The sequence below is a fragment of the Mus musculus genome, chromosome 9 (genome assembly GCF_000001635.26).
Source record: "Mus musculus strain C57BL/6J chromosome 9, GRCm38.p6 C57BL/6J".
Taxonomy (NCBI): domain Eukaryota; kingdom Metazoa; phylum Chordata; class Mammalia; order Rodentia; family Muridae; genus Mus; species Mus musculus.
Window position 1 is genome coordinate 14,697,442 of NC_000075.6, and position 23,233 is coordinate 14,720,674.

General features: G+C 45.5%; 1 protein-coding gene and 1 long non-coding RNA gene across 8 annotated transcripts in view; one reads left to right on the plus strand and one right to left on the minus strand.

Annotated features, from left to right (window-relative positions):
• Positions 1–4,334: 4,334 nt before the first annotated feature.
• Positions 4,335–23,233, minus strand: part of Piwil4 (piwi-like RNA-mediated gene silencing 4) — a 38,897-nt gene continuing 19,998 nt past the window's right edge. The window contains exons 9-20 of one of the 5 annotated variants that reach the window (NM_001368832.1): positions 22,596–22,719; positions 20,795–20,912; positions 18,287–18,398; positions 17,402–17,586; positions 14,829–14,901; positions 12,471–12,671; positions 11,421–11,524; positions 8,768–8,838; positions 7,465–7,618; positions 6,152–6,277; positions 5,584–5,731; positions 4,335–5,033 (exon numbers count right to left, since the gene is read on the minus strand). In NM_001368832.1, coding sequence (NP_001355761.1) covers positions 4,917–5,033; positions 5,584–5,731; positions 6,152–6,277; positions 7,465–7,618; positions 8,768–8,838; positions 11,421–11,524; positions 12,471–12,671; positions 14,829–14,901; positions 17,402–17,586; positions 18,287–18,398; positions 20,795–20,912; positions 22,596–22,719 — 1,533 coding nt within the window. In that variant the 3' untranslated portion in view covers positions 4,335–4,916. Of the gene's footprint in view, positions 5,034–5,583; positions 5,732–6,148; positions 6,278–7,464; positions 7,619–8,767; positions 8,839–11,420; positions 11,525–12,470; positions 12,672–14,828; positions 14,902–17,401; positions 17,587–18,286; positions 18,399–20,794; positions 20,947–22,595; positions 22,720–23,233 lie in introns of those variants that run through there. The other 4 variants (NM_001368831.1, XM_006510433.4, NM_001368836.1 and 1 more) reach the window with 4 other exon arrangements.
• Positions 7,008–21,281, plus strand: Gm10706. Of its 3 annotated transcripts, none has more exons than XR_001779095.2 (4): positions 7,008–7,274; positions 11,842–11,910; positions 19,374–19,500; positions 19,573–19,651. It is a non-coding gene; the product is annotated as a predicted gene 10706 (long non-coding RNA). The 3 variants fall into 3 exon arrangements; XR_379164.4 differs by lacking the exon at positions 11,842–11,910 and adding an exon at positions 20,033–21,281 and having other exon boundaries at positions 7,015–7,274; positions 19,570–19,770; XR_379165.4 differs by lacking the exon at positions 11,842–11,910 and adding an exon at positions 20,033–21,281 and having other exon boundaries at positions 7,016–7,274; positions 19,570–19,761.

A 23,233-nucleotide genomic window follows, 5' to 3' on the forward strand; every position in this document is an offset into this window, starting at 1 on the left:
TGGTAGAATGTTTCTTTTAGATTTCGTGTTTTGATTAGTAGGCATTTTAAGACTAAAAGTGCTTTTTATTAAAAAAACAAGATTGGCATCACAAAGAGAATTGGGTCTCCCAAGCAGTAGACAGGAAGACAGAAACATGTCAGGGAATCAATGGGGTGGGGCCATAGGAAGAAGAGGTGGAAGAGAGCCTGGGCAAGCACCCAGCTGCCACCAGTAAAAGGGGACAGGAAAGAAGGAGGAGCGGTAGACAGAGCCAGAAATTCTAGCACATCTCTGAGATAGACTTGGCCACGTTCAAGAGTACTCAAGGCCGCGAGATGGCGGAGTCTTCCGCTGGGAAGAAATGGTCCGAGTCTACAGCCTCTGTTCTGTGCCACATGGAAGGAGCCACAGTCACGATGTCGCTTTGTCATCTTCATTCCTCCCAAAGGTTTTAAATAGAAAATGAGACACGATTACTGCACCTCCATGGCACCCACAGGAATGTATTTAAAGTATGTTTTCTTCCACATCCTTCCAATCCCCCATGAAGGTGAAATTCTTTGCAACCCTGTGTTTAAGCCACGTTCATGTGTGCTGTAACCTTCCTTCCCAGCTGGTGGCGCTATTGTACAGGGTTGTGGAACCTTTAGGAGGCAGGGCTTAGCTGAAGGAAGTGGGTTGCTGGCGAGCTAGGACTTCCTGTCCTGTCTCTGCCTCTGAGCCATGGGTACAGAAGAGAGCCACCAGCCTCTCCAGACACTACAGTTGAATGCCTCCCCATCCAAGACACCCTGATCCCCTCAACTGTGAGCCAAAATAAACCGGTCCTCTCTTTAGTTGCTTAGTGCCACACATTTGGTCACAGCAATGAGAAAAGAAACTGATAAGTATCTAGAAAAAAAAGTGGCACTTTAAGCAGAGTTATGAGATTTGAGTCTAGCACAGTGCCTGGCATACAAGTGTGCTGACTAAAATGTGTCATCCGTTCACTGATCATCTGATCTTATTATGTGGTTCTCCTTACTAAAGCCAGCTACATTATCTTTGACGTCTACCGCTCTTACAATAATTCTACACAACGGGCATAGGGATTTTTATAAGATCTGAGGCTCAGGGTGACTAATTAACTCAAGGTCTCATGGCTGCCAAGTGGAAGTTCTAGGACTCAAACCCAGTGCTGCGCTGAAGCTGGCTGCATGTTTCTTTTCTCTTTACAACCAGCAGCTTTGATGAGATGCTAGTTAACTTAGGTGACGGTCACAGCAGGAGAGCCAGAATGGGGCTTATTGTAGCAACTGCCTGAAGCCTGGTAGCATTACTGGGATGTGGCACTTTTAAAACCTGGCGTTAAAAACATTTAGATGCTTAGGCTTCATCCATGATCAATGAAATCACTATGTGTGTGTGTGTGTGTGTGTGTGTGTGTGTGTGCGCGCGCGCGGGGGGGGGGGGTGATGGTAGCTAAATGGTAGAACAATTGCCTGACACATTTGAGGCCCTGAGTTTGACCCCCAACACTGAAGGAACAGAACAAAAAGCTGTTTCTGTGGTAAGGTCTGTCTCCCGCAGTGTAGACCACTCCTCCTCATGGTGAAGACAGTGTAAGAGAGTAAGAGGAGCCTACACAACGCCCAGCCTGTTGGAATCTGAATTTAAGCACAGATTTCATAATCCTATGCTGCTCTCTGGAGTTAACTCAAAGTTGATTCTCTAAGCATTGCAGCTCCCAGCACAGTAAAGGACAGTGTACATGCGCCCTCTGGTGGATCTATTCAGAAAGGCACCCTCGACAGGGGCAAAGCTGGTTAGACAAGGGACATAGACTTCATGCACACTGATTAATACAAGGCATCTGGTTAGATAGGCCTCTAGCCCACCCGTGCTGGTTCGTTTAATCAAGTCAACACAAACTCGAGTCACCTGGGAATCAGAAACTTCAAATAAGGAATTACCTCACCCGATTAGCCTGTGGGCAAGTCCGTGTTTTCTTGATTAATGATAAGATGTGAAGGTGACTAGTCCACTGCGAGCAGTGCCACCCCTGGACAGATGGACCTGGGCTGCATTCAAGGAAGCTGAGAAACAAGCAGCAGCCCTCCGTGGTTCCTGTTCCTGCTCCTGCTCCTGCTCCTGCTCCTGCTCCTGCTCCTGCTCCTGCTCCTGCTCCTGCTCCTGCTCCTGCTCCTGCTCCTGCTCCTGCTCCTCCTCCTGCTCCTGCTCCTCCTCCTGCTCCTGCTCCTGCTCTGTGGTTCCTGCTCCTGCTCCTGTTGAGTTCCTGCCTTGATTTCTGTCAGTGATGGAGTGTGATCAGGACATGTCACCCGACGCCTTTCTTTCCCAAGTTGCTTTCACTCATGGTGTTCATCACAACAGACAGCAAACTCGGGCAACCTTAAAAGCTTGACAGAAGGACACTATGACACAGATTGCCATTGCCTTGTGTCTCTGAGGACTCCTGTATATGACCCCAGCTTCCTCAGGAGGAGCTCACACATGAAATCCCTGCAAGGTTTTCTCAGTTTTTCAATACCGTGCATTAAGGCAGGAGAGAGTTGTGGCTTCTCTCTCAAGTCCGTTTGCATGACATGTTAATCTCATCAACTCTGGCTAATCTTGTGACTAATCCATAATTTTATCAGTTGCCAAGTGTTCAATACAGTCTAGTCATACAGCTGTGGATATTAAATGTGAATGCCAGGCTTGACAGTGGTCTGACCAGAGCTCCCCAACACAACTCAGGAAAAAGTTTTGGCCTTGTGTGGTAGTGCTTACCTGCATAGTGCCAGTACTCAGGAGCTGAGGCAGGGGTACTGTTACAGGTTTTAGAGCAGCCTGGATTCCATGACAAGACTGTCTCAAGACAGAGAAAGGAGAAGGTAGGAGAGGAAAGGAGGGAGGGAAGAAGGAAGAAGGGGAAAAGAACAACAAACGAATGTTTTTAGTGCAATGTGACAATACTGCTGCCTGGTGTCCCTCAGGTACCTGGCTCCTCCTCAAGAAGGCCTCAAGAAGACCTGCATGCACACACATGCATGCACACACACACACACGCACACAACTTCCTATGACCTTACACCATGGGAAGATTTTGGAAATAGTCTTTCCTTCTTCAAAACTTTTCTCTTCCCTCTGTCTACACTGTCATTCCTGGGGCATTCTACTGTGGTTCACAGTGGGGTTCCTCCATTCCACATCAGGACCCCAGCAAGGGAGTGCTGGTGAGAGGGGAGACTCTAGCAGAGGAGGAGTGCTGGTGAGAGGGAGGACTCTAGCAGAGGAGGAGTGCTGGTGAGAGGGAGGACTCTAGCAGAGGAGGAGTGCTGGTGAGAGGGAGGACTCTAGCAGAGGGGGAGTGCTGGTGAGAGGGAGGACTCTAGCAGAGGGGGAGTGCTGGTGAGAGGGAGGACTCTAGCAGAGGGGGAGTGCTGGTGAGAGGGAGGACTCTAGCAGAGGAGGAGTGCTGGTGAGAGGGAGGACTCTAGCAGAGGGGGAGTGCTGGTGAGAGGGGAGACACAGCAGAGTAGAGATAAGTAGTGGTGCAGGAGAGGCCAGGAGGACACCAAGTGGTGAGATGCTGTAACACAACATCTGGCTGTAACACTTTGCAAAGTGAAAGCCTCAACACCCTTGAATGAAGCAGATCTGAGGCAGTTACTGTGCTGAAATTCTAGTTAGACCAAGGAATGTGTCCATGGAGCAGAGCGTATAAAGAGAATGGAAGAGAGGTGGTAGCTGCAGAAGATAGATGGATGCTTTAAAAAAAAAAGATTTATGTATTCATTTTATGTGTGAGTACACTAGTGCTCTCTTCAGACACACCAGAAGATGGCATCGGATCCCATTACAAATGGTTGTGAGCCACCATGTGGTTGCTGGGAATTGAACTCAGGACCTCTGGAAGAGCAGTCAGATTTTCAGCTCTTAACCACTGAGCCATCTCTCCAACCCCTAGATGGTTTCTTTTTAAGGACACACTGGAGAATAACCTGTTTATAATGTCAATTGGTCAGTGAGGAAAAACTGGTGCTCTGGAAAGAGGACGAGTAGCCCCCTGAAGGGGTTGGTGGGGGTGGCTCTGGTGCACAGGGCACAGAGTGAGTATTGGTGACAGTGGGGGAGGCCAAGTGTACGAGCACAGGTGTTCTTGTGTGAGCAGGATGCAGGACCTTCCCAGGTCCTCTTCCTTCGGTGTCTGTCTTCCCTGTGAGTGGGAAGCAAGGCTGGGCACCTCTGCTGGAGGAAAGGAGAGCCAGTCACAGGACCAAGCATTGAGTTCTGTCTGTGACACAGCTCCTTAAATAACCCAAGGCTCACTTCACTCAACTTCAAATTTAAGTCACAAGAAACACATATGTGATGCTTAGATTTTCTTTATTTTCAATATTTACTTAACCCACTCTACAAAATGCTCTACAATGTTTAGAAAAACTCTGATAATTTCCTGAAGTTAAACCCCACTATGTACCATCAAAATACCACACAAATATTGTTTTAGAAGCTGTGATGATATATCCCAAGTACCACATGAGAATTTACCTCAAGCACTGACTTAAAAAAAAGAAAAAGAAAGAAAGAAAAGAAGAGAAGAGAAGAGAAGAGAAGAGAAGAGAAGAGAAATACAAGGCTGAACCAGGCCAAAGTAAAATGACACATGACAAAGCCACAAGAAAACCCATCACTCTGTGGGTTCTGTTTGTTTGTCTTTGTTGGTTTTAGACACAAGTGAAACAAAAATCCCCATAGGTTTGTTCTGAACTTTTTCAAATGAGTTTTTTTTTTAAAAAACAAAACAAAACAAAACAAAACAACCCCCCCTTCCCAATACTTAAAGTTAGGCCCAAGCCCCGTAAGCCGCAGGAGCCTGAGCGGTAGGCAGATCTGAACAACGCAGAGCCACTGCTTTCGGAGTCTCAAGCCGTCCTCTGGCTCACTTGTCAGAGGTAGAAAAGATTATTGGCTAATTCCAGACTTGGTTCCTTGTGGACACTTTGTGCCACCAGGAAGGTCAGCTTGTGTGCATATTGGCATGGTGCGGGGACACTGATTAAGCCCTGGGGAGGGAAGGAAATGTAACATTGCAGAGATAATGCATTTGGCCTCCACAGTGACTAAACCCAACCAACAAAGGGAGACAGGTCCATTGGAAACCCAAGCTCACTGGCAAAATGGGCTGGGGGTGTGTCTCTTCACTGTGTGTAAGCTGGGAGACAAGGCATGCAGGCCTGCCCTACACTGCCTGTGGTCTGATGTCCCAGTGGAGCTCAGAGCTAACCTGGGCCTTGGGCTCTTGCCTGAGGAAAGAAACAGAGGCAGGTCTACACCTCTTACCCTCACCAGGCTCGCTCTGCTGGCTTTCATCTCTCCTAGTATGTTACCCTCCGTCTTGTATCCTCAAGTCCTATGGAGACTGGACCTGGGCCTGTTGATATGCTCCCCGCGGTTTTATTTAGTTGGCAGAGTGGGCTTCTCCTACCACAGATTTAAGGAATCGTGTACCCACTCCCTTCTGTGAAGTTAGGCGTGCAGAGTGGACAGAGTTTAGAAAGGGCACGACAAGCCCAGATGGTGATGTCACACCCACTTCACTAAGACGCTCCTCACCTGCCAGTTGTAGTAGAGATGGCACAGTTTGAAGGTCAGTCGCTGCATGTGGTCAGGCTTCAAGGCATTGTCATCATAGATAACGTTGTAGTGGGTGGGACTAACAGTCCCCCGGTTAGCAGTCTGGCTGATCAGGTAGAAGTCATACCTGCAGAGGAACAGGGAAGGGTGGAGAGAAGAAGTCACAAAACAAGGCTCAACTGAACCGATGCACAACGGGTGCGTGTGAGAATCCATCTTTCCGGGAGACCGCTCAGCGTGAAACACCCGCTGTGTGAGCTTGAAGACCTGAGCGGGATCTCCTGCCACTCATGTCAATACAAACAAACCGGGGCATGACTGTGTGCCTGTAGTCAATGTAAACACTGGGAAAGCAGGGACTGCCCAGCCAAAGGTAGAAAGCAACCAGGAAGACATTCAGTATCAAACTCTGGTTTCTACATGAGCATGCACATATTTGCACACGCATACATACCCACAAACATACACACACAGACACACATATACATACACACACACACACACACACACATACACACACACACGGTTTTCCAGGGACACTTGCCACTCCGGACGTGTTGCTTCTGAGTCCACAACAGTGCCGAGTGGGGGGTTCTGCACAGTGTGGTCAGTCGAAGCAAAGAGGCGCAGTAGACATCTCTTCCTGACCACAACCACGGACAGTCTGCAGCTCCTGCAACCAAAACGGCAGGAGTGAGCCAAACAGCTCACTTTTTTTGTTTGGCTAATTGTTATTTGATCAGGCTAAAAAATAGATAGAAAACCATTTTATAAATACTGCAAAACACAGGAAAAAATCACCCATGAATCCTCCTCCTCTTGACAGATCTAGTTATTTTAATTGGGGTCTATTGGGATCTGTAACAAGGGTGAACTATGCTATCAGCCTAGTTTATGGAATGTTAATAGGAAAGAAGAATGATGTTACGTTAATTGCCTTTTCTTGCAGAACTAGGGCTGAATCCCAGGGTCTCGCACATGTTAGCCAAGTGTTCTGCTGCTGCTATATTGAAGCAAGGTCTCACTAAGTTGCCCAGGCTGGAACTCCAGGCCTGTATCACCCAGATTTTCAACTGAATCTTAAGGGAAGATCTTCGAGAATTTCCTCTGCAGGAGACTTCCCCTGCATTAGCAACAGTCACCCCATTCCACCTTCACTGCGGCACCCATGCTTAGACAGACAGGTGGAAGGATGGATGAGTGGACGGACGGACAGATGGGTGAATGGAGGGCGGGAAGGAAAAACAGACCAGATGCTGACTGCCCGGGTGCTAACTCATTGAAAGAGCACTCTCTTACGGTGTACGGAAAACCATTCTCCCTAGAAGCCAGTGACAACTCAGTTACGAATGTCTCCTTCACTAAAACTGAAATGTTAGCTCCTTAGATTGTCACTGCTGGCTTCGCCCACCTCCTCCAGTGACATCATTTTTAGTTTTAATCGTTCAACTGAGATACAGTCACCAGAGGTCTGGTGAGGAGCCAACAGATTTCCCATTACCAGCTTAGCTACAGCTACAAGTAGCTGGCTTTCCCACCTCTGTACCAGGAACAGCCCGAGGACAAGACCATCCCTCTGTGGCCTGAGCTTTGGTTGATGGCAATGTGAGCGTGTCCAGAAACAGATCTGCACTGCCTGGGAATAAGATGATCTCTAAGAATTTTTTTAAGTAAGTATTTTATGTATGTATGTATGTATGTATGTATGTATGTATGTATTTATATTGAGTGCTCTATCTGCATGTATACCTGCATGCCAGAGAGGGCATCCGATCCCATCCCATCACAGATGGTGATGCATGCAGGATCACATATGTACGTTGTCACACGAATGTCAGAGAAAGAGAAGGAACAGAGTACCTGGCATCCGAGCCGCACTCTGTTACACTTTTCAGTAGCTGTGGGACTTCATATTCCAAAACTGCCTTTAGCTGGCCATTGCCTACACCGTCCCGGTACACGACTATCCGTGCCGGCAAGTCATGGTTGTGTCTGTACCACCGGTTGAGAGCACCTGGAGAGTGTGATGTGAGTGAGAGAAGAGGCATCGGTCCAGGGCCTCCAAAAATAACATTTCCATGGTTTTCACGGTTAAGTAACTTTGCTATTTCAGAGCACAGGAAAATGTTAAGACTTAGTTTGGGTTGTATCTACAGCAACAGAAAAAGGGCTAACCAGGACCAATCCTTCATGTCTGCTACTTGAGCAGTCACGGGGTTTCTGTGGCATAATATAGTCTTTAACACATTTCTTTAGCCAAAATTGAGTAACAAATCAAAATTTAATTCATGTAATAGACAAATGCCTAAAACCAAATTAACACTAATTCAAGTCTTTGAATCTGCTCAAGACCAGACTGGCTGTGTTTGTCTCATTTTCTTCCCTAATGAGAATAAATATGCAAACATGAGGAAATGGCTCCGGCGTTCCTCTTAAAACAGTCTAATTCTCACAGATGGGATGGAGTCTGAAAACACTTCCACCCACTCGAACTATAAACCGCCTCCAAATAGGCACCAGACAGCAATTCCGCCATGAGAGAGACTTTCAGCAGGAAGGAATAAAACATTGGCCAGGTTTTCAGATGGAGGGAAAATGATAAGATCCTTTTTGTGTCTACACTGCATAATTTATTTCAGGAGAGTTTACTGCCTAGGGAACTTGGCTTGGTTTGACAGAAGATAATCATGCTTCTATGAGTGCAGCCACCAAGGGTCATCAAGTTCACTTAAAAAACATCTCAACTCCTCAGGCTTGCAGACTGGGAGAGGGAAAGATATGAATGTGGATCACATGATAAAGCCAAAGCAGGCTGGGGCCGTGAAGAGGAGGCCTGTGTCATTTCCTCTTCCCACATCCCTGTCTCAGGGTGAAAGGCTGGTCTTCCATGTGCTCATTCCCTGCTGCTCGCTCTGTCATTAGCCTCCCTTCTCCAGGGCAAGCTTTCCCACACACTGCTTGCTAGGGCCACCCGGGTGGCCACACACTTGCTCTCCTCTTGGCTTTGTGTTCAGCACACACAGCGACATAAATGCTACGCAGTCTGTCAGGCAGCACACAGATGTGCAAATCTCCGCCTGGGCGAGAGCTGACAGGTTTTTGCTCCCACGGGTCTGTGGGTTTGGGGTGTGGAGGAGTCTCCAGAGCCCACTCCATTACATACCAGTCATGCAGACTTTGAGGCAATCTGCAATATCAGCCGCTGTTCTCTGAAGGACACAGCGGGAAAACCACCTGAAATAAACAGAACACAGAAGTGAGACTTAACTTCCAGATGCCTGCTACAAACACATCCACTAAGTTTGAGACAGATGCAGCGGCAAAGGCCAGGGCTCCTAACTCTGTTGTCTGCTACAGTCACGCTAATGGGTCCTGTTCCCTCCTTCAGTGTTGCCATCTAGACTCACACTCTGACCGGGAAATCCAGCAGCTAGATGGCCTTGCCTCACACCCAAACTTGAACTTCTCTATGTGCACCGGGAAGGTTTAAAGGACAGTAGTTAGTATGTCCCTCCGAGATAAGAATTAAATTCAACGACACAGTGCAATATTTGTAGACTGCTACCTGGAACCCAGTGAAAGCTATACAAGCTCATGTCTCGATTACAAGAGCATGTGTTACTTTTAACAGATCTGCTTGCAAAATGTTCTAACCCAGGCCTAGAGGTGACTCTTCCAGAGTCACCATCTCAACACTAGTAAGCTGCCAGGACTTGAAAAGTAATCTTGATAGTTGTTAATTGAAGGTACATGGGAAATGGGAGCTGGGACTTAGTATGTGTTAGGACATGGATATGGAGGGTCCCCTCAAATGGGCTTATGTTAGAGGCCTCCTCTTCAGCTTGTGGGGCTATGGAGAAGCAAGTGTATCACCAGGGTGCCAACTGCATCCGATGAATCCACAAAACTGAGTTGAACTCCTACCTGAGCATACACTGAGGAAGGAGGCTTTGCTGGATGCAGGGCACCGGGGGCATACCTTTGAAGACTGTGTCTTTCTCTCTTGACACCACCTCATGCATCTTTATATTTCTATCTCCTGGCTGGCTCAAGGTGAGCAGCACTGCCTGACACCTCCGCAATTGTAAGCCAAGTCAGTCTTCCTTGAAGAGTTGTTCTCAGGTGTGTCACAGCAACAGGAAGTGACTTACACATTTTGCCACCATTGTCACAGTTCCCTGACTGTCTGCAATTACAGTAACACAACTGCAAATGCTTTTGACAAGTCAGAAGCCTTAAGAGACATGGAGATGGTGGAACAGGCACCTTCTAAGATCCAGTTGATAAATGAACTCATATTTGTAACAGTGTGGGCTGTGTCCATGCAAACACCATGTTTACTCTTCCTGTATCTTAAAAGTGTGGATACAAACTAACACTAAATTAATGGAGAAAATCAAATGCCTGAGGCCAGGGAACAAACATTTTCCAAGTAGCTGCTATGGCCTCGAAATATATTATTTAATTACAAATCTTGAAGCAATTCTAAGACAACAATTTAACAAGAGCCAGGAGCCTGTTCAAGGCATTTCTAGTTCATCTCCATTCTATAGGCTTGACATACTATACTCCCCACCTTAAGCATCTGCAAAAGTTGACAAGAAAGATAAGTGGATGTGCTGAGGTATTCACCTCAGCTTGCAATGTTTGGAGCACTGATCTGGCGTAACCCCCACAAGTGCCTTATGAAATAGGCACTGTCATTCTTCCCTAACTATGGAACCTGTAGCTAAATTCAACAACTGTGCTTTGGCTGCCAGAGCAGAGCAGGCACTGCAAGTAACGTTTTAAAGCCAAGGTGCCTTACATAATATATGCAGGTGCCTAATTCACAGCGCGCTCCTCACAGACACTTAGAACAGAAAAACGTGCACAAGAATCCATGTGTTCGTGAGCCAGGGATGCGGCTGGAAGACAAATAACAACTCACCCCAGTGGATGTGTGAAAATGGTTCTAAACTGAGGCCGCCTTTTACTTCAGTAGTGCCAATCACATTGTAATATATAACTCACGAATTTAACAGCTGATGTTCAAAGTGTAAGCAAGTAATACAGTCTGGTATGTATGTATGTATGTGAAGAACATGTCAGTATGTTCTTTAAAATATACTTAAAGATCTGGTGGGGAACAGGTTGGATGCTCAGAAGGAACCTGATACAAACCTGAAATCCTGAGTCCAATCCCAGGAGCCACATGGAACAAGGAGAGAACCAACTTCTACTGCAAGCTGTCTCCTGACATCACACACACACACACACACACACCACAAACATCACACACATCACACACACACATACACACATACACACACACACACCCCCCACACATCACACACAGACACACACACACACATCACACACACACACACACACACACACCACACACACACACCACACACACATCACACACACACACACACAATGGCACATGTATATCCATACAAATATATATATTAATAATAAAATGTTTTTAAACTGTAACAGAATAATAATAGAGTGAGCTGATCAAACTAATTCTTGCATTTTTGAAAATATAATGAAACTCACTGTCTATACTATTAATACTTTAACTTTAAACTTTAAGGCATGTTCTAGCAATAAGTCTTTAACACTGATATGTATTTTTTGAGAATTTCATGCCTCATCCTTAGATGAAGAGCTATAGATCACAGATGTCTGCTAAGATGGGAAGAATTGGTGTTCTCCAGGGACAAGCCCAATGGGTTATCCAGTCTAAAGGTGTCATCCCTGACCACACATCCACACAGGTAGACCTGAGAGGTTAAGTTTAGGAGAGTTAAGAGCATTTAAAGTACCTGGTGATCCTGGAATTAATGCTGGCTACAAACCCGACGACCACCACATTCTTGTTGAGGGCATCTCTGCAGATATCAATACCCACGACCATCAGGGACTTCAACTGTTAAATCAAGTTAATTGTGGTTAAATGGAATGAACTTATTTCTCCCTAACAAGGATATTTTAGAACCTCTCCAGTTACCACATTTTCAAGGTAAGCTGTGTGACAAACAAACGGAGTTCCAGATGGGACAGGTGATTAAGAACCCAAAAGAAACCAAAGACTGAAAGACAAGGAAGATTATGATAGATCTTCACAGAAAGCCTGAGTGATGCTGGGGCTGGGTGAGGGGCAGAGGTGGCAAAGGAGGCAGCCAATCCCTTTACCCTCTGCCCCGTCAGAAGGACCTAAGGATGAACCATGCCTGCTTTTCACAGTTGCCGTGGATGAAGAGGGACGAGCAACAGGCAGCCCGGCCACCTCACTTCTTCCCAAGGTGGCATCTGGTGAGTCCCCACCACAGCTGGGCCGTGGTTCCCCTGAAAACGCATACTCTGCTGCACAGACAAAGGTAGAGGCCATGGGACAGGGCTTAAAATGGCAGCCAGGAAAACCCAAATCAGGCCCCTCCTGGGTCTATGACACCCAAGAGTATCTTCCATGAAGTCTTTTAGTAGCTAAGCAGAACCTCCTTGAGAGGAGAGGCTGTGCCTCACCATCTTCTGGAATTTCTCTGCAAAGGTTTGTATGATGCTTCAACCCTGGGGCAGGGGGCGGGAGGGGGGGAACCACACACATCAGAAACAGTGAGCCCCAGAGGGTTACAGGTTCAAGTGCTCTCCATGCTAGCAGCTAGAAGCAATCTGGAGCTGACTGGAAGCATGCAGTTAATTAATTATATAAGTTAGTTATATAAGGAAACTGAGTGTCAAAAGATTTGGGCATCACATCTTCAAGGGATCTGAGAAGCCCCCTCCCAAAGTGCTCAAGGGCAACTGGGATCACAAGATGCTATGTCGAATTGTGTCTGGAAACTGGCTGGTCATGAGAAAGAAACAATCCTCACTGGGATCTCCACAGACCACAGCTCTCCGCCAAGTTTGCAGGTCATCTGCATGGCGATCTTGGTGGCCACACTCAGCATCGTTCCCTGCTTATTCAAGGTCCGGGTCAGCACACACTGGCTTGGCACTGGGCAGTCAGAGCTCAAATACTTTTTAATGGAGTCGTAATAGTTCTTCTGATTAGAAGGCAGAATGCACATCACCTAATGCAAGACAACAACAGAAGATCAATCAGGTCCAGCTCCTTACATGTGTGAAGAACTCATGGACAACACCAAGGCGTGGCATCTCCAAACATCAGGATGCACGGATTCGCTAAACATTGCCAGTCCCATGCTCCCAAGAAGCAAAAGTAAACCTGGTAGTGGTTCCCTTATGTGGCCTTGAGGCCACTGATGACTTACAGTGCCGTTTTGCTCAGTCAGAGTCCCTGGAAAGTCAGCAGTATAAGTGTTCAAGCTGCACGGACACACCCATGATTCCTCTTATCCCTCTCCTGAACTGCCATTAGGCTCCCCAAGTCCCCTTCTTGCTCGCTCTTTCTCTCATGGTTAGCTGGCCACCCTGTGGTTCTGTGGCCTGGTTTCTAGGACATTCGCATCAAAAGCAGTCAAGAGTAACGGGTACCCTGAAACGTACCCTCAAAGGGGTCAAAAAAGTGACAGTGCATGTCTGGAACTCTGGGTTCTGGGAAAGAACATGCTTGAACATGCGTGTACTTTTCCTTACAGTTTTGCTTTGATTGAATTTAATGTCCTTGGAGTGAGAATTCTCTTCACTTAATGTAATACCCGAAAGAGAGAGAGAGAGAGAGAGAGAGAGAGACTGTTGTCTGTCTGTTTGTAACAGGGATGACTACAGTGGTCTGCAGGGGGGAACTGAGCAGGCATGTGAGTGATTGCATGGCTTAGCAGCTGTGGGCCCAGACCTGGTAGATGAGGACTATACTCATTTTTATTGTAAGTAGAAAGCTTTCTGGTAGCAGGAATGCCAACCTTAACTTTTCTGGGGTGTGATGAAATCATGCTTAGGCTCTAGTCTCCAGCTGTACATGCAAAGCATAACTGGGGACACACACACATTCATGCATCCACACACTTATACATAAGCAAACACACATTCAGGCAAATGGGCACGTGAAACACATTTGTACCGGCACACATACACAGGTATGCATGTAGGCAAATACATGCATACAGATGAACACATGAGCATGCACACATACAGCAAACATGTAGACATGCATGTATACCACACACAAATGAGTACACGAGCACACACACACCATTCAGGCACTGGGAAATCAGGTGACTGCAGATGCACTACATAATCACACTATGCAGGAAGAAATGGCAGCTGCCAAAGATGAAACCTACAGCAGGTGGCATGACTCAGGGGATGTTGGAGCCAATGCCACCTGAGACCTGGGAGCTTGCAAGAATCTCCTTATCTACTGTGAAGACCTCAAGTACTCTAACACTACAGGAAGAGATGGGAGTCTGTTTCTCTTAAATCATATGTAAAAGATGACTCCAGCAAGTTATACAATCTATAGACACAAATAAGGCTTGAGAAAGCAAGTAGCAAGTTATTTAAAAGTTGTTAGAATTAAGAAAATCAAATATTGATAATAATACTGGAATTTATACTTTATTGAGTATTTGGGGGGAAAGAACACAGCAATCTGAAAACATCAGACATTGTGCTGGCTGGTTTTAGGCCAATTTAGCTAAAGTCATCTGACGAGAAAGCACCTCAGCTTAGAGAACACCTTCATATGATGGGGCTGGAGAGAGTCTTAGGGAATTTTCTTAATCAGTGCTTGATGGTAGCAGGCCCAGCCCACTGTGGCTGAGTAAGCCTGCATCATCAGCTCCAGAGTCCAGGTTCCTGCCATGCCTGAGTTCCTGCCCTGGCTTCCTTCAGTGATGAACAGAACTGTGAAAGTATATCCTTTACATAGCGTACATAGCATGTGTGTGCAGGGAACGTATCTCCGTAAGGGAAAGAGAGGGAGTCTGCAGCCTGACTGTCTGTCTGTCTGTAACAGACAGAGATGACTGCAGTGATCTTCAGGGGGGCTGAGCAGGCATGTGAGCAGCTGCATGGCTCAGCTCTGGGGCCCACTCCTGGTAGATGAGTAAAATACACATTCTTATTGTAAGTACCAAGCTTTCTGGTAGCTGTATAAGCCAAAAGAGCCCTTTCCTCCATGGGTTGCTTTGTTCATGATGTTCATCACAGCAACAGGAACCCTGACTAAGACAGACAATATGCTCAGACCCCTCTTTTTTAAGACGTCAGACATAAAGGAAATATAAAAATTATAATCTAAAACCCAGAACACATCCCGCACTTACCAACTGAACATCGGGGTCGCCGTGCACCTGGATGGCTCGAAGGAACGCTGCTGGGGTCTCGTCCACTTTTATGCTGCATGGGAAGATGATTTAATTGTCTTTTTAGTGCACTCAATCAGTCATAGGGTGTTAGGTAAAGGACAGAGGCTCTTCAACAGACCAGCCATTTTTACGGAAAAAAATCCTTAGAGAGAAACGAGAGCCTCTCACATCTAATGCATTTCTCCAATGCACGATGCGCCAAGTATTCCATAACCGGCCAGTTAGCATGTAAACATTAGTAAAAATAGAAATGGTCTCAGTTGTATCAAATCCCCTTAGTTAATTGATTTGCTATTCAAAAATGGGTCAAAAGTGAACTTCTGAAATTACAAACCCATAATTTCAGATGTCTGAAGCAAGCCTGAGTTTTCCAAACTGCTTTGGGAATCATTAATTAATAACCGAGGTTTTAACTAATCTTTGTGAATCACAAAAGGGGTGGTGTTTGCTCTTCTGTAGGAACAGCTTGTTTGGAGCCTGTCCTATTTAACTGTAATCACTCAATCAGTCAACAGCTATTTGTCAATTAAATAATGATATCAGGGCTAGAGGCTACAGAAAGGATTCCTACATACAGGCACTTGCCAATCTAGTCTCTACACAAGAAATAAAATTATCTGCAGCTTTTTGCAGCCACCACCACCACACGAGGTGGGGAGAGGAAGACAGAAGCGGGAAGGGTGTTAGTCATTGCCTTTTTAAATACAGTTGCTTGGCAGGTGGCAGGCCTCCCCGCCTCATCTGACAGCCACCTGAAGGCCTGGGAGCACTGCTTTGGTAATTCTGTAGTTCTGGCTTTTCCAAAGCAACCCTCTCACTCCAGCTCAGACACACCACCAGGCAAACATTTTAGAAGAGAGAGGCCAGGCCTGTAAATCTAGCAGGCAAAATGGATACTTCATAGATGAGACAGAGTGGAATAAAACAATGGCTTTCATTAAAAAACAAAAAAAGTCCAGAGACATACGGACACAGGATGGGTCTTGAGCCTGTGACAGGCAAAGACTGCACTCCCAGCTCAGGTTTGCCGGGTTAACTTCTACCATCATTATAGTTATAATTCTCTTCCTGCTGTATTAACCCCAAGCTTAGGGAAACTCGAGTGGGGAAACTACAGAGAATGTGTCAGCAGATTCAGTGATAAGAGGAGAATTCTAATATGACTTAAATAAGGCTTTGGGAGGAGCTCTGGACAGTAGATGTGCTGCTGCCATAATTAATTAGCTTTCAAGTACCTCTAGTTCAAGTGAGATGTGGTCAATGTCAGGTAAAATGATGTTCAGTTTAGAGCTTGACCGTGTCTGGACACACGTAGCCCTTAGTGAGTCTGTACCTTCTTCATTTCTGGCAGCCAACCGAGTATTTGATGCACAGTAGTTACTCCAGAATGCTCAAAGCACGGAAGGCTGGCCTTGGTTTTGGTTTTGGTTGGTTGGTTGTCAGAAAGCTATCTTAACACTAATCTTACTGTAACTTTCGGGAGCCTAGAATCTATCAAGTCAGGAATTTATGCAATGTTTACTTTTTTAAAAAATTTTTTACTTTTTTATTTTATTTGTTATTATTTTTATTATTTTATTTTATTTTATTTGGTTTTTTGAGACAGGGTTTCTCTGTGTAGCCCTGGCTGTCCTGGAACTCACTCTGTAGACCAGGCTGGCCTCGAACTCAGAAATCTGCCTGCCTCTGCCTCCCAAGTGCTGGGATTAAAGGCATGTACTACCACTACCCAGCTAATGTTTACTTTTTAATATCATATTTTCTATTCAGTTTTATAATAACTGACCTGAAAGGCTAACAGTAGAGGAGGCACCATATAGACTTCTTCAGGATGTATACCTAACTGACTTGAAAGACTCCTTGAGACAGAGACTTCCCTAGACACTACAAAACCAACTTTACAAAGATAAAATAGAATGTATTCCAGGGTTCTTAATGATTTACTTATTTTTGTTTTCTGTATAGGAGTATTTTACCTGCATGTACATGTCTGGGTACCACTCATGTGCCAGGTACCTTAAAAGTCAAGAAAAAAAAACCCATCAGATGCCCTGGACTTGAGTTACATATAGTTGTGAGCTGCCATGTGGGTGCTAGGAATTGAACCTGGTCCTCTGGACAAGCAGCCAGTGTTCTGCTGAGTTGTCTCCAGCCCCTATATTTTAGTTTTATAAAGCAATTTAATAAATATAAAATCTAACTTCTTGTGACTATTTCTGACATTTCAAGAACTAATACTAATGGCCTAGAGAGATGGGTCAGAAATTGTATGTTTCTTGCAGAGGACTGAGATTCATTTCCTAGCGCTCTCACCGAATAATTCAAATCCACTCTCAACTCCAGCTCTTGGAGGCTGACAGCTCTGCCTCCTGTGATCACTCCCACTTGTGTGCCCAAACCTACAGACACATGGACACAGACATCATTTATAAAAGAAATCTTTACATGAGAAATGCTTGATAAATTTGCCAGGCATCACTTCCAACTTTCAAGCCAAGTTAACAGATGGAAAAAATTGATTGTACACTCACATTTTGGGGTAGCCCACGTTAAATCCCATGGAACCTCCAACTCTCCTCAGACAGCTCAGAAAGGCTTCAATCAAGTGCTCAGCCCTGTTACAGCACACGATCAACCATCTATTCAAAGGCTGAGAACTCAAAACTTTGCAAGATCGCATATCTTTGGACCAGTCAGCAGCAAATGCAGGTTGACACTGAGAGAAAGATGATCACGAAAGGACTGAGCAAGGGTATTCAGAGAGCAGTTCAGACCGTTTGTCACAACAGAGCAACTGAAAGACAGCTGGGCCTTTGTCCCTCTTCACAGAACACACTGGCTTCCTGGGAAAAAGGGGTTGGCAGTCAAGTGGCCTCTCCGTCTGGTACCTGTTTCATTTCTCCCACCAAAGCCTAGATGGAGGGTGATTCGTCTCTTTATGTTTCAGCTCACAGCCAACACTGCGTGAGGTCTGTACGAATCCCTTACCTTTTGGGTGAAGCTGGCCAATGTTAGCTATTAAAGTCACTCTCTACCAGAATTTACGTGGGTGACCATGCTTCCTTGCTTGCTTGTTTTCAGTTGCTTAAAGTAAGAGTGACAGCTGGTCATAGGCAGCCCTGTGTGACTTGCAATGATTTACAATACCAATTACGCACAGACCTAACCCATGCCCACTGGATGCTGCTAAGTCCACACAAAGATACCAAACTGAAACCAAAGAGGAAAAGTCAGGGCACGCACACACACACACACACACACACACACACACACACACACACGCACGCACGCACGCACGCACGCACGCACGCACGGGCATGCGCACTTATGTGCAGCAAGCCCCATCACCTTGGGAGAGTGAACATATGTACACAAAGTCAAGCACACACTTGCAATAAAAGAGAATGACTACTCACTGTGTGGTCCTGCAGCAGGATTTTTTCAGAGGGAACAACCCGGCCGGTCAGGGATAGCTGGCTTCCAAAATGCAATCCCCAGGTCTCAAGCTCAAACCGAGCCACTGGGTTCCTGTCAACAGAGTCATTTACAATCACTGAAGTGTATATCTTCTAAAGGTTTTTAAATATCAAAGATATAATAGTGACTTGCTGAATTATCGAATGATGGTCTCCTATTTATCATGATATATGTAAAATAAATATATCTATTTTGGACAGCTCAAAAGAATTATGTCAATCACTGACCCCACCAAGAACAGGAAGGAGGGAGGCTTGAGGTGGGGCAGAGGGATTCCCGGGGAGAGGCTCAGGGCAGTTAACAGCTGCTGGGCAAAGGGAAGCACAGTGCTCAGTGGTATAGCACTGCTAAGTCCTCCTGGCTCTGGGGCCCACAAAGGCAAGGAAGTATGAGAGAGAACTTCTTGAGAAGAAGGTAAGGTTCTGTGGGAGAGGCAAGGACTACACAGGGACTATGGTCAAAGTACATTATACATGTATATATTTCACGAAAGTGTTAATGAATAAACATTTTTAACACACACAAAATTTAGCTTCAGAAAATCCAAAGGATATACCTGGAGAGGAGTGCTGAGGAGGCTAGTCTTATCAACTGAGCATCCTTAATGTTTATATAAACCTCTGTATTTGTGACATAGGAGGGTTTGATCAGCTTATGGTTTAGCTCGAGGGATCAGGACATGGTGTACTTTCACTGAACTGTAAGCTCCATGACGCCAGCGTGTAACCTTCCCCCCCTCAGCCTGAAATCTGGCTGATCAGGTTTGACTGTTAACACCAGGAGATCATCGGGGTGGAACCTGCCACCCTATCGTTCTGCCACCCCCACTGCTGCTACCTGCCTCCTAGCTGTTCTGGAGCCAACACGTGGTCACCTGCAACTGGACTCCAAGGATGATTTGGCGGGAATGGGCCCCTCCCCCTTCTTCATAACCCCGTGTCTCCAAATAGTAAAATTGAACCTTGATCAGACTAATGTCTTGGTTCCATCCTTTCTCGAGTCGCCTAGTTCCCTCTTTTCTTTCAGATTCCAAGATGCTTTACAGGCGCGAACCCGAACATGTGGGCCGCTCAACACCAGTGAACCTGTTCACATCACTCCATTTCCTCCAGAGCTGCCAAGACTGTATCAGCCAGAAGCCCAGAGGATGCTGGTGAGTCCTGTGAAAGGCCCCGCCCCCTTCCCTTGAAAGCACAAACCCCTCACAGCTCTCTCTCCTCAGCAGGGACTTTTCTATGCTACAGCTGTCCTCACACCGATCCTTGCAATTACTAAGTTGCTTCTGATGTCTGCCACGGGTGAGGCCGTCACCAGCCCAGACATGATGAACAGGAGGCATGTGGTGGTGATACGCCAGAAGACTTACACACAGCCCAGTTTAAGGGGCCAAACAGAATCTCTTTATATGATGCAGGTATATCAGGTAGTATCTACAAGACATGGTAAAAACTGTACCCACAGAGTGGGTTCTACAAAGCTGGGGGTATGATAGAGATGTACATTTATCATACAAAAACACTTAAATGAATGATATTAGAAAATATGTCTGCTATACTGTTTTCCTGAGAAGAATGGGATTAGACTATGAATTTGCAAATATCTGCAAAATTTCTAACATTCCCTGGAATATGGTAATTCGTTATTCACTTATTTGCCTACTCTCTATTTTCCTTTCTCCTTTTTAGTTTGCTTACATCTATTTTCACGATGACCTAGTATTACTCAAACATCTCTAAAGAAAACAACCGTCTAACCGTAATGTGAGGCCACAGAAATCTAAAGGCAAGTAGCAAATTGAATTTAAAACTTCTGGCAGCCTCACTAAGAGTTAAGAGGTGATAAGAAATTACTTTATTCTCACATCTTCAAAATGTTAACAGCTTATAACGTGCCACTAGGCACATTTCAAGTGCCCCTCAGCTGAGACACAGGGTCACAATACTGGTCAGCACAGCTTTAGGAAGGCAGAAGGGAGAAGAAAGAGCTCTCCTCACAAGTCATAGGAAACCATGGTGCAGGCAGGAGGCGCCTCCGAGATGAGCTGAGAACAGAAATTTTAGAGACTGTGTTCATCCAGATTTCTGAAATCCTCGTCTGGATCTGGCATCCCTCACCGGAAGTCCTGGGAGTCTGGAGTATTGTATTGCTGTTTCAGTTTCTATTTCTCTTTTTAATATGGCCAGTAACCCTTTCTTCATTGAGGACACATTACAGTTTTGAATGAAGAAGTCATATCAGCTATTCAAATCCTGTCAGCTGTGACTGCTGAGCTCTTGGCTGTACCGCTGGGCTCTGGACTTGGGGATTTCAAACCCACGGGGCCTCGCTCTGAGTTGGCAAGCTTAGACATTCTTATCAACAAAGGAACAGACGATCATCAGAGTCATCCGGTGCTACCCACTCAGCCCCCACGCTGGGTACATGAGATTTCAACTGGTGGCCCCTACCTCTGGATGTCATCCACGAGTCGGGCCAGCTGCTGCTGCCTTCCCACAGGACTGAGCCGAGTCTCTTCAGCTACTGCCTTCATCAGGCGGAAATCTGAGGTTGCTTGGCTGCTCAGGCCTGGGAGAGGCAAGCAAAGGTGAGTGCAGAGAGTGAGCACAGGCAGAGGGGCTGGCCCTGTTTAAGCATGCTTTCCACTCAAATCAGTAAGCTGACCCCATGCAGGGCACTGTGAAGTAGAGAGGTAAGACCTAGGAGTCTTGAACATGGTGATCTCAGCCTTCCTACTGATGGTTATGAATCATAATGTAAACACTTGATATGCAACCACAAGGGGTTGGGAGCCATAGACTGAGAACCACTGCAACAGTTTCTAAGAGCTGAGAGTAGCACACAACTCTAATCACAGTGTTCAGGAGTTCTAACCCAGCCTGCTCTATGAGGTTCAGTGCCAGTCCGGATTACACAGTGAAACTGTCTGGTTTTTTTTTTTTAAGGAAGTTTTGGGCTGCAGAAATGTCTCAGTGGTTAAGAGCACTTGTTCTTCCAAAGGCCCCAGGATTGAGTTCCAGTACCCACATGACAGCTCACAACCATATATAACTCCTAGGGGATTCGACTCCCTCTTCTGACATCCTTGGGTGCCAGAAACACAGTTAAGAGCACTGGCTGCTTTTACAGAGGATCTGGGCTCAATTCCTAGTCCCCACAGGTGGTTAACAACTGTCTGTAATTCCAGTTCCAGGGCATCTAACATCCTCACACAGAAATGTGCAGGCAAAATACCAATGTATATAACATTAAATAAATAAATAAATCTTAAAATGAAAGTTTTCTAGTAGTCAAGTTTCTAAAAAGGAAAAATGATGGGTGTGCAATTATTTCAAGTAGTATTAAGTATTTAATCCAGTATTTAATCCATATTTAAAATGAGACATGTATTTTAAATTTTACCAGTTAATATTTTAAATACCAAGCCTTCAGAATCTGGCCCGTGCTTTTCATTCATAGCATATCTTATTTCTATTTATTGGTGGGGAGGGCTAGTAACACTTCAAGTTTTCAATAAAGTTGTGTGGTCAGGGGCTACTACATGTCAAATCTTCAGAGCTTCCAGGTCAGAAAACCACTGAGAAGGAATACCCTCCTTTCAGACACTGGATTCCACTGCTGTCTGTCCACAAAACAAGTATTTATGGCAAAAGCACTTTAAGTAGTACAGACTCGATCATGTGAATACTGCTAACAGCACTGCAGACTCTCAGGCAGGCTCTATGCTTTGGTGTGTACTGATACTCAGGCAGGCTCTACTACATAGTGTGAAGCACCAATCAGGCAGGCTCTATGATTTGTTGAGTACTGGCACTCAGGAAGGCTCTACTATACAGTGTTTATTGGCAATCAGGCAGGTTCTACTATATAGTATAAATCAACATTCAGGCAGGCTCTTCTGTGCAGTGAGAACTGCTTTTTGGTACATGAAGAAAATAAGAGTCATTTTGGTCTCACTCTAACAAAATAGCCTGGAACAAAAAAAGGGGGGTCATATTATGATTTCCTCTACTAGTAAACTCCAAAAACACAGCAAAAAGGCACCTGAGCCTCTAGAAAGTATCCGGAGGCAGATCTGCCATCAAGGTTTCATGGATGATGCACAAGAGAGAGAGAGACTCTGAGGGTGCTTCCTTCTCGCACTTGGCCAAACTTTGCTTAAGCTCCTTAAGGGTCACTTGTCCCCTAGCTACATGAACAGGTTGGCAGGCAGCTAAAGCACGGAGGAGTGGAGCTTGACACAGAACTTACCTGTGAGAAAGCAGAGCTCTGGCATCAGGTGGACCATCTGAGGCTCAGAGTTATCATTTCTCTTTCTTTTCAACAGACTAACAAGCACTGGCTGATTTAGGTCAGATAAGGTGATATCATATTGCTGTAAAATACAAGATTAATGACGGAGTAGCAAACACAGATACAGAGCAGAGGGGCATCCTTGGTTACAAGCAGCACAAATCCCCAAGTGAGTCACTAAGTAAATCTTTTTACCGCTTTCCTTCCACAACTCATCTTTTATACCTTTAATTATACTTTATTTTAAATTACATTTTAATTTACTGTGGTGTAGTGCATGTGTGTGCGTGTGTGTGTGTGTGTGTGTGTGTGTGTGTGTGTTTGTAAATTCATTTGTATGATGATGCAATTGTGGACTCTGTTGTCTTCTTCCATTATTTAAATCCTAAAAATTCAAACTCAAACCATTGAGGCTTCGCATGGAGAGTCTTTACTGCTGAGCTATTCACTGGCCCTTTATTGTCTTTTACATTGCAACACCAGTTTTAAGACTTAATTGCCCTGCTTCCTCTAGGTTTCCTTCCGATTCAGAACAGCCTTCAGCTATATACACATCATAGATGTTTGAAGCACATGCTTAAATAACCTCAATTCAC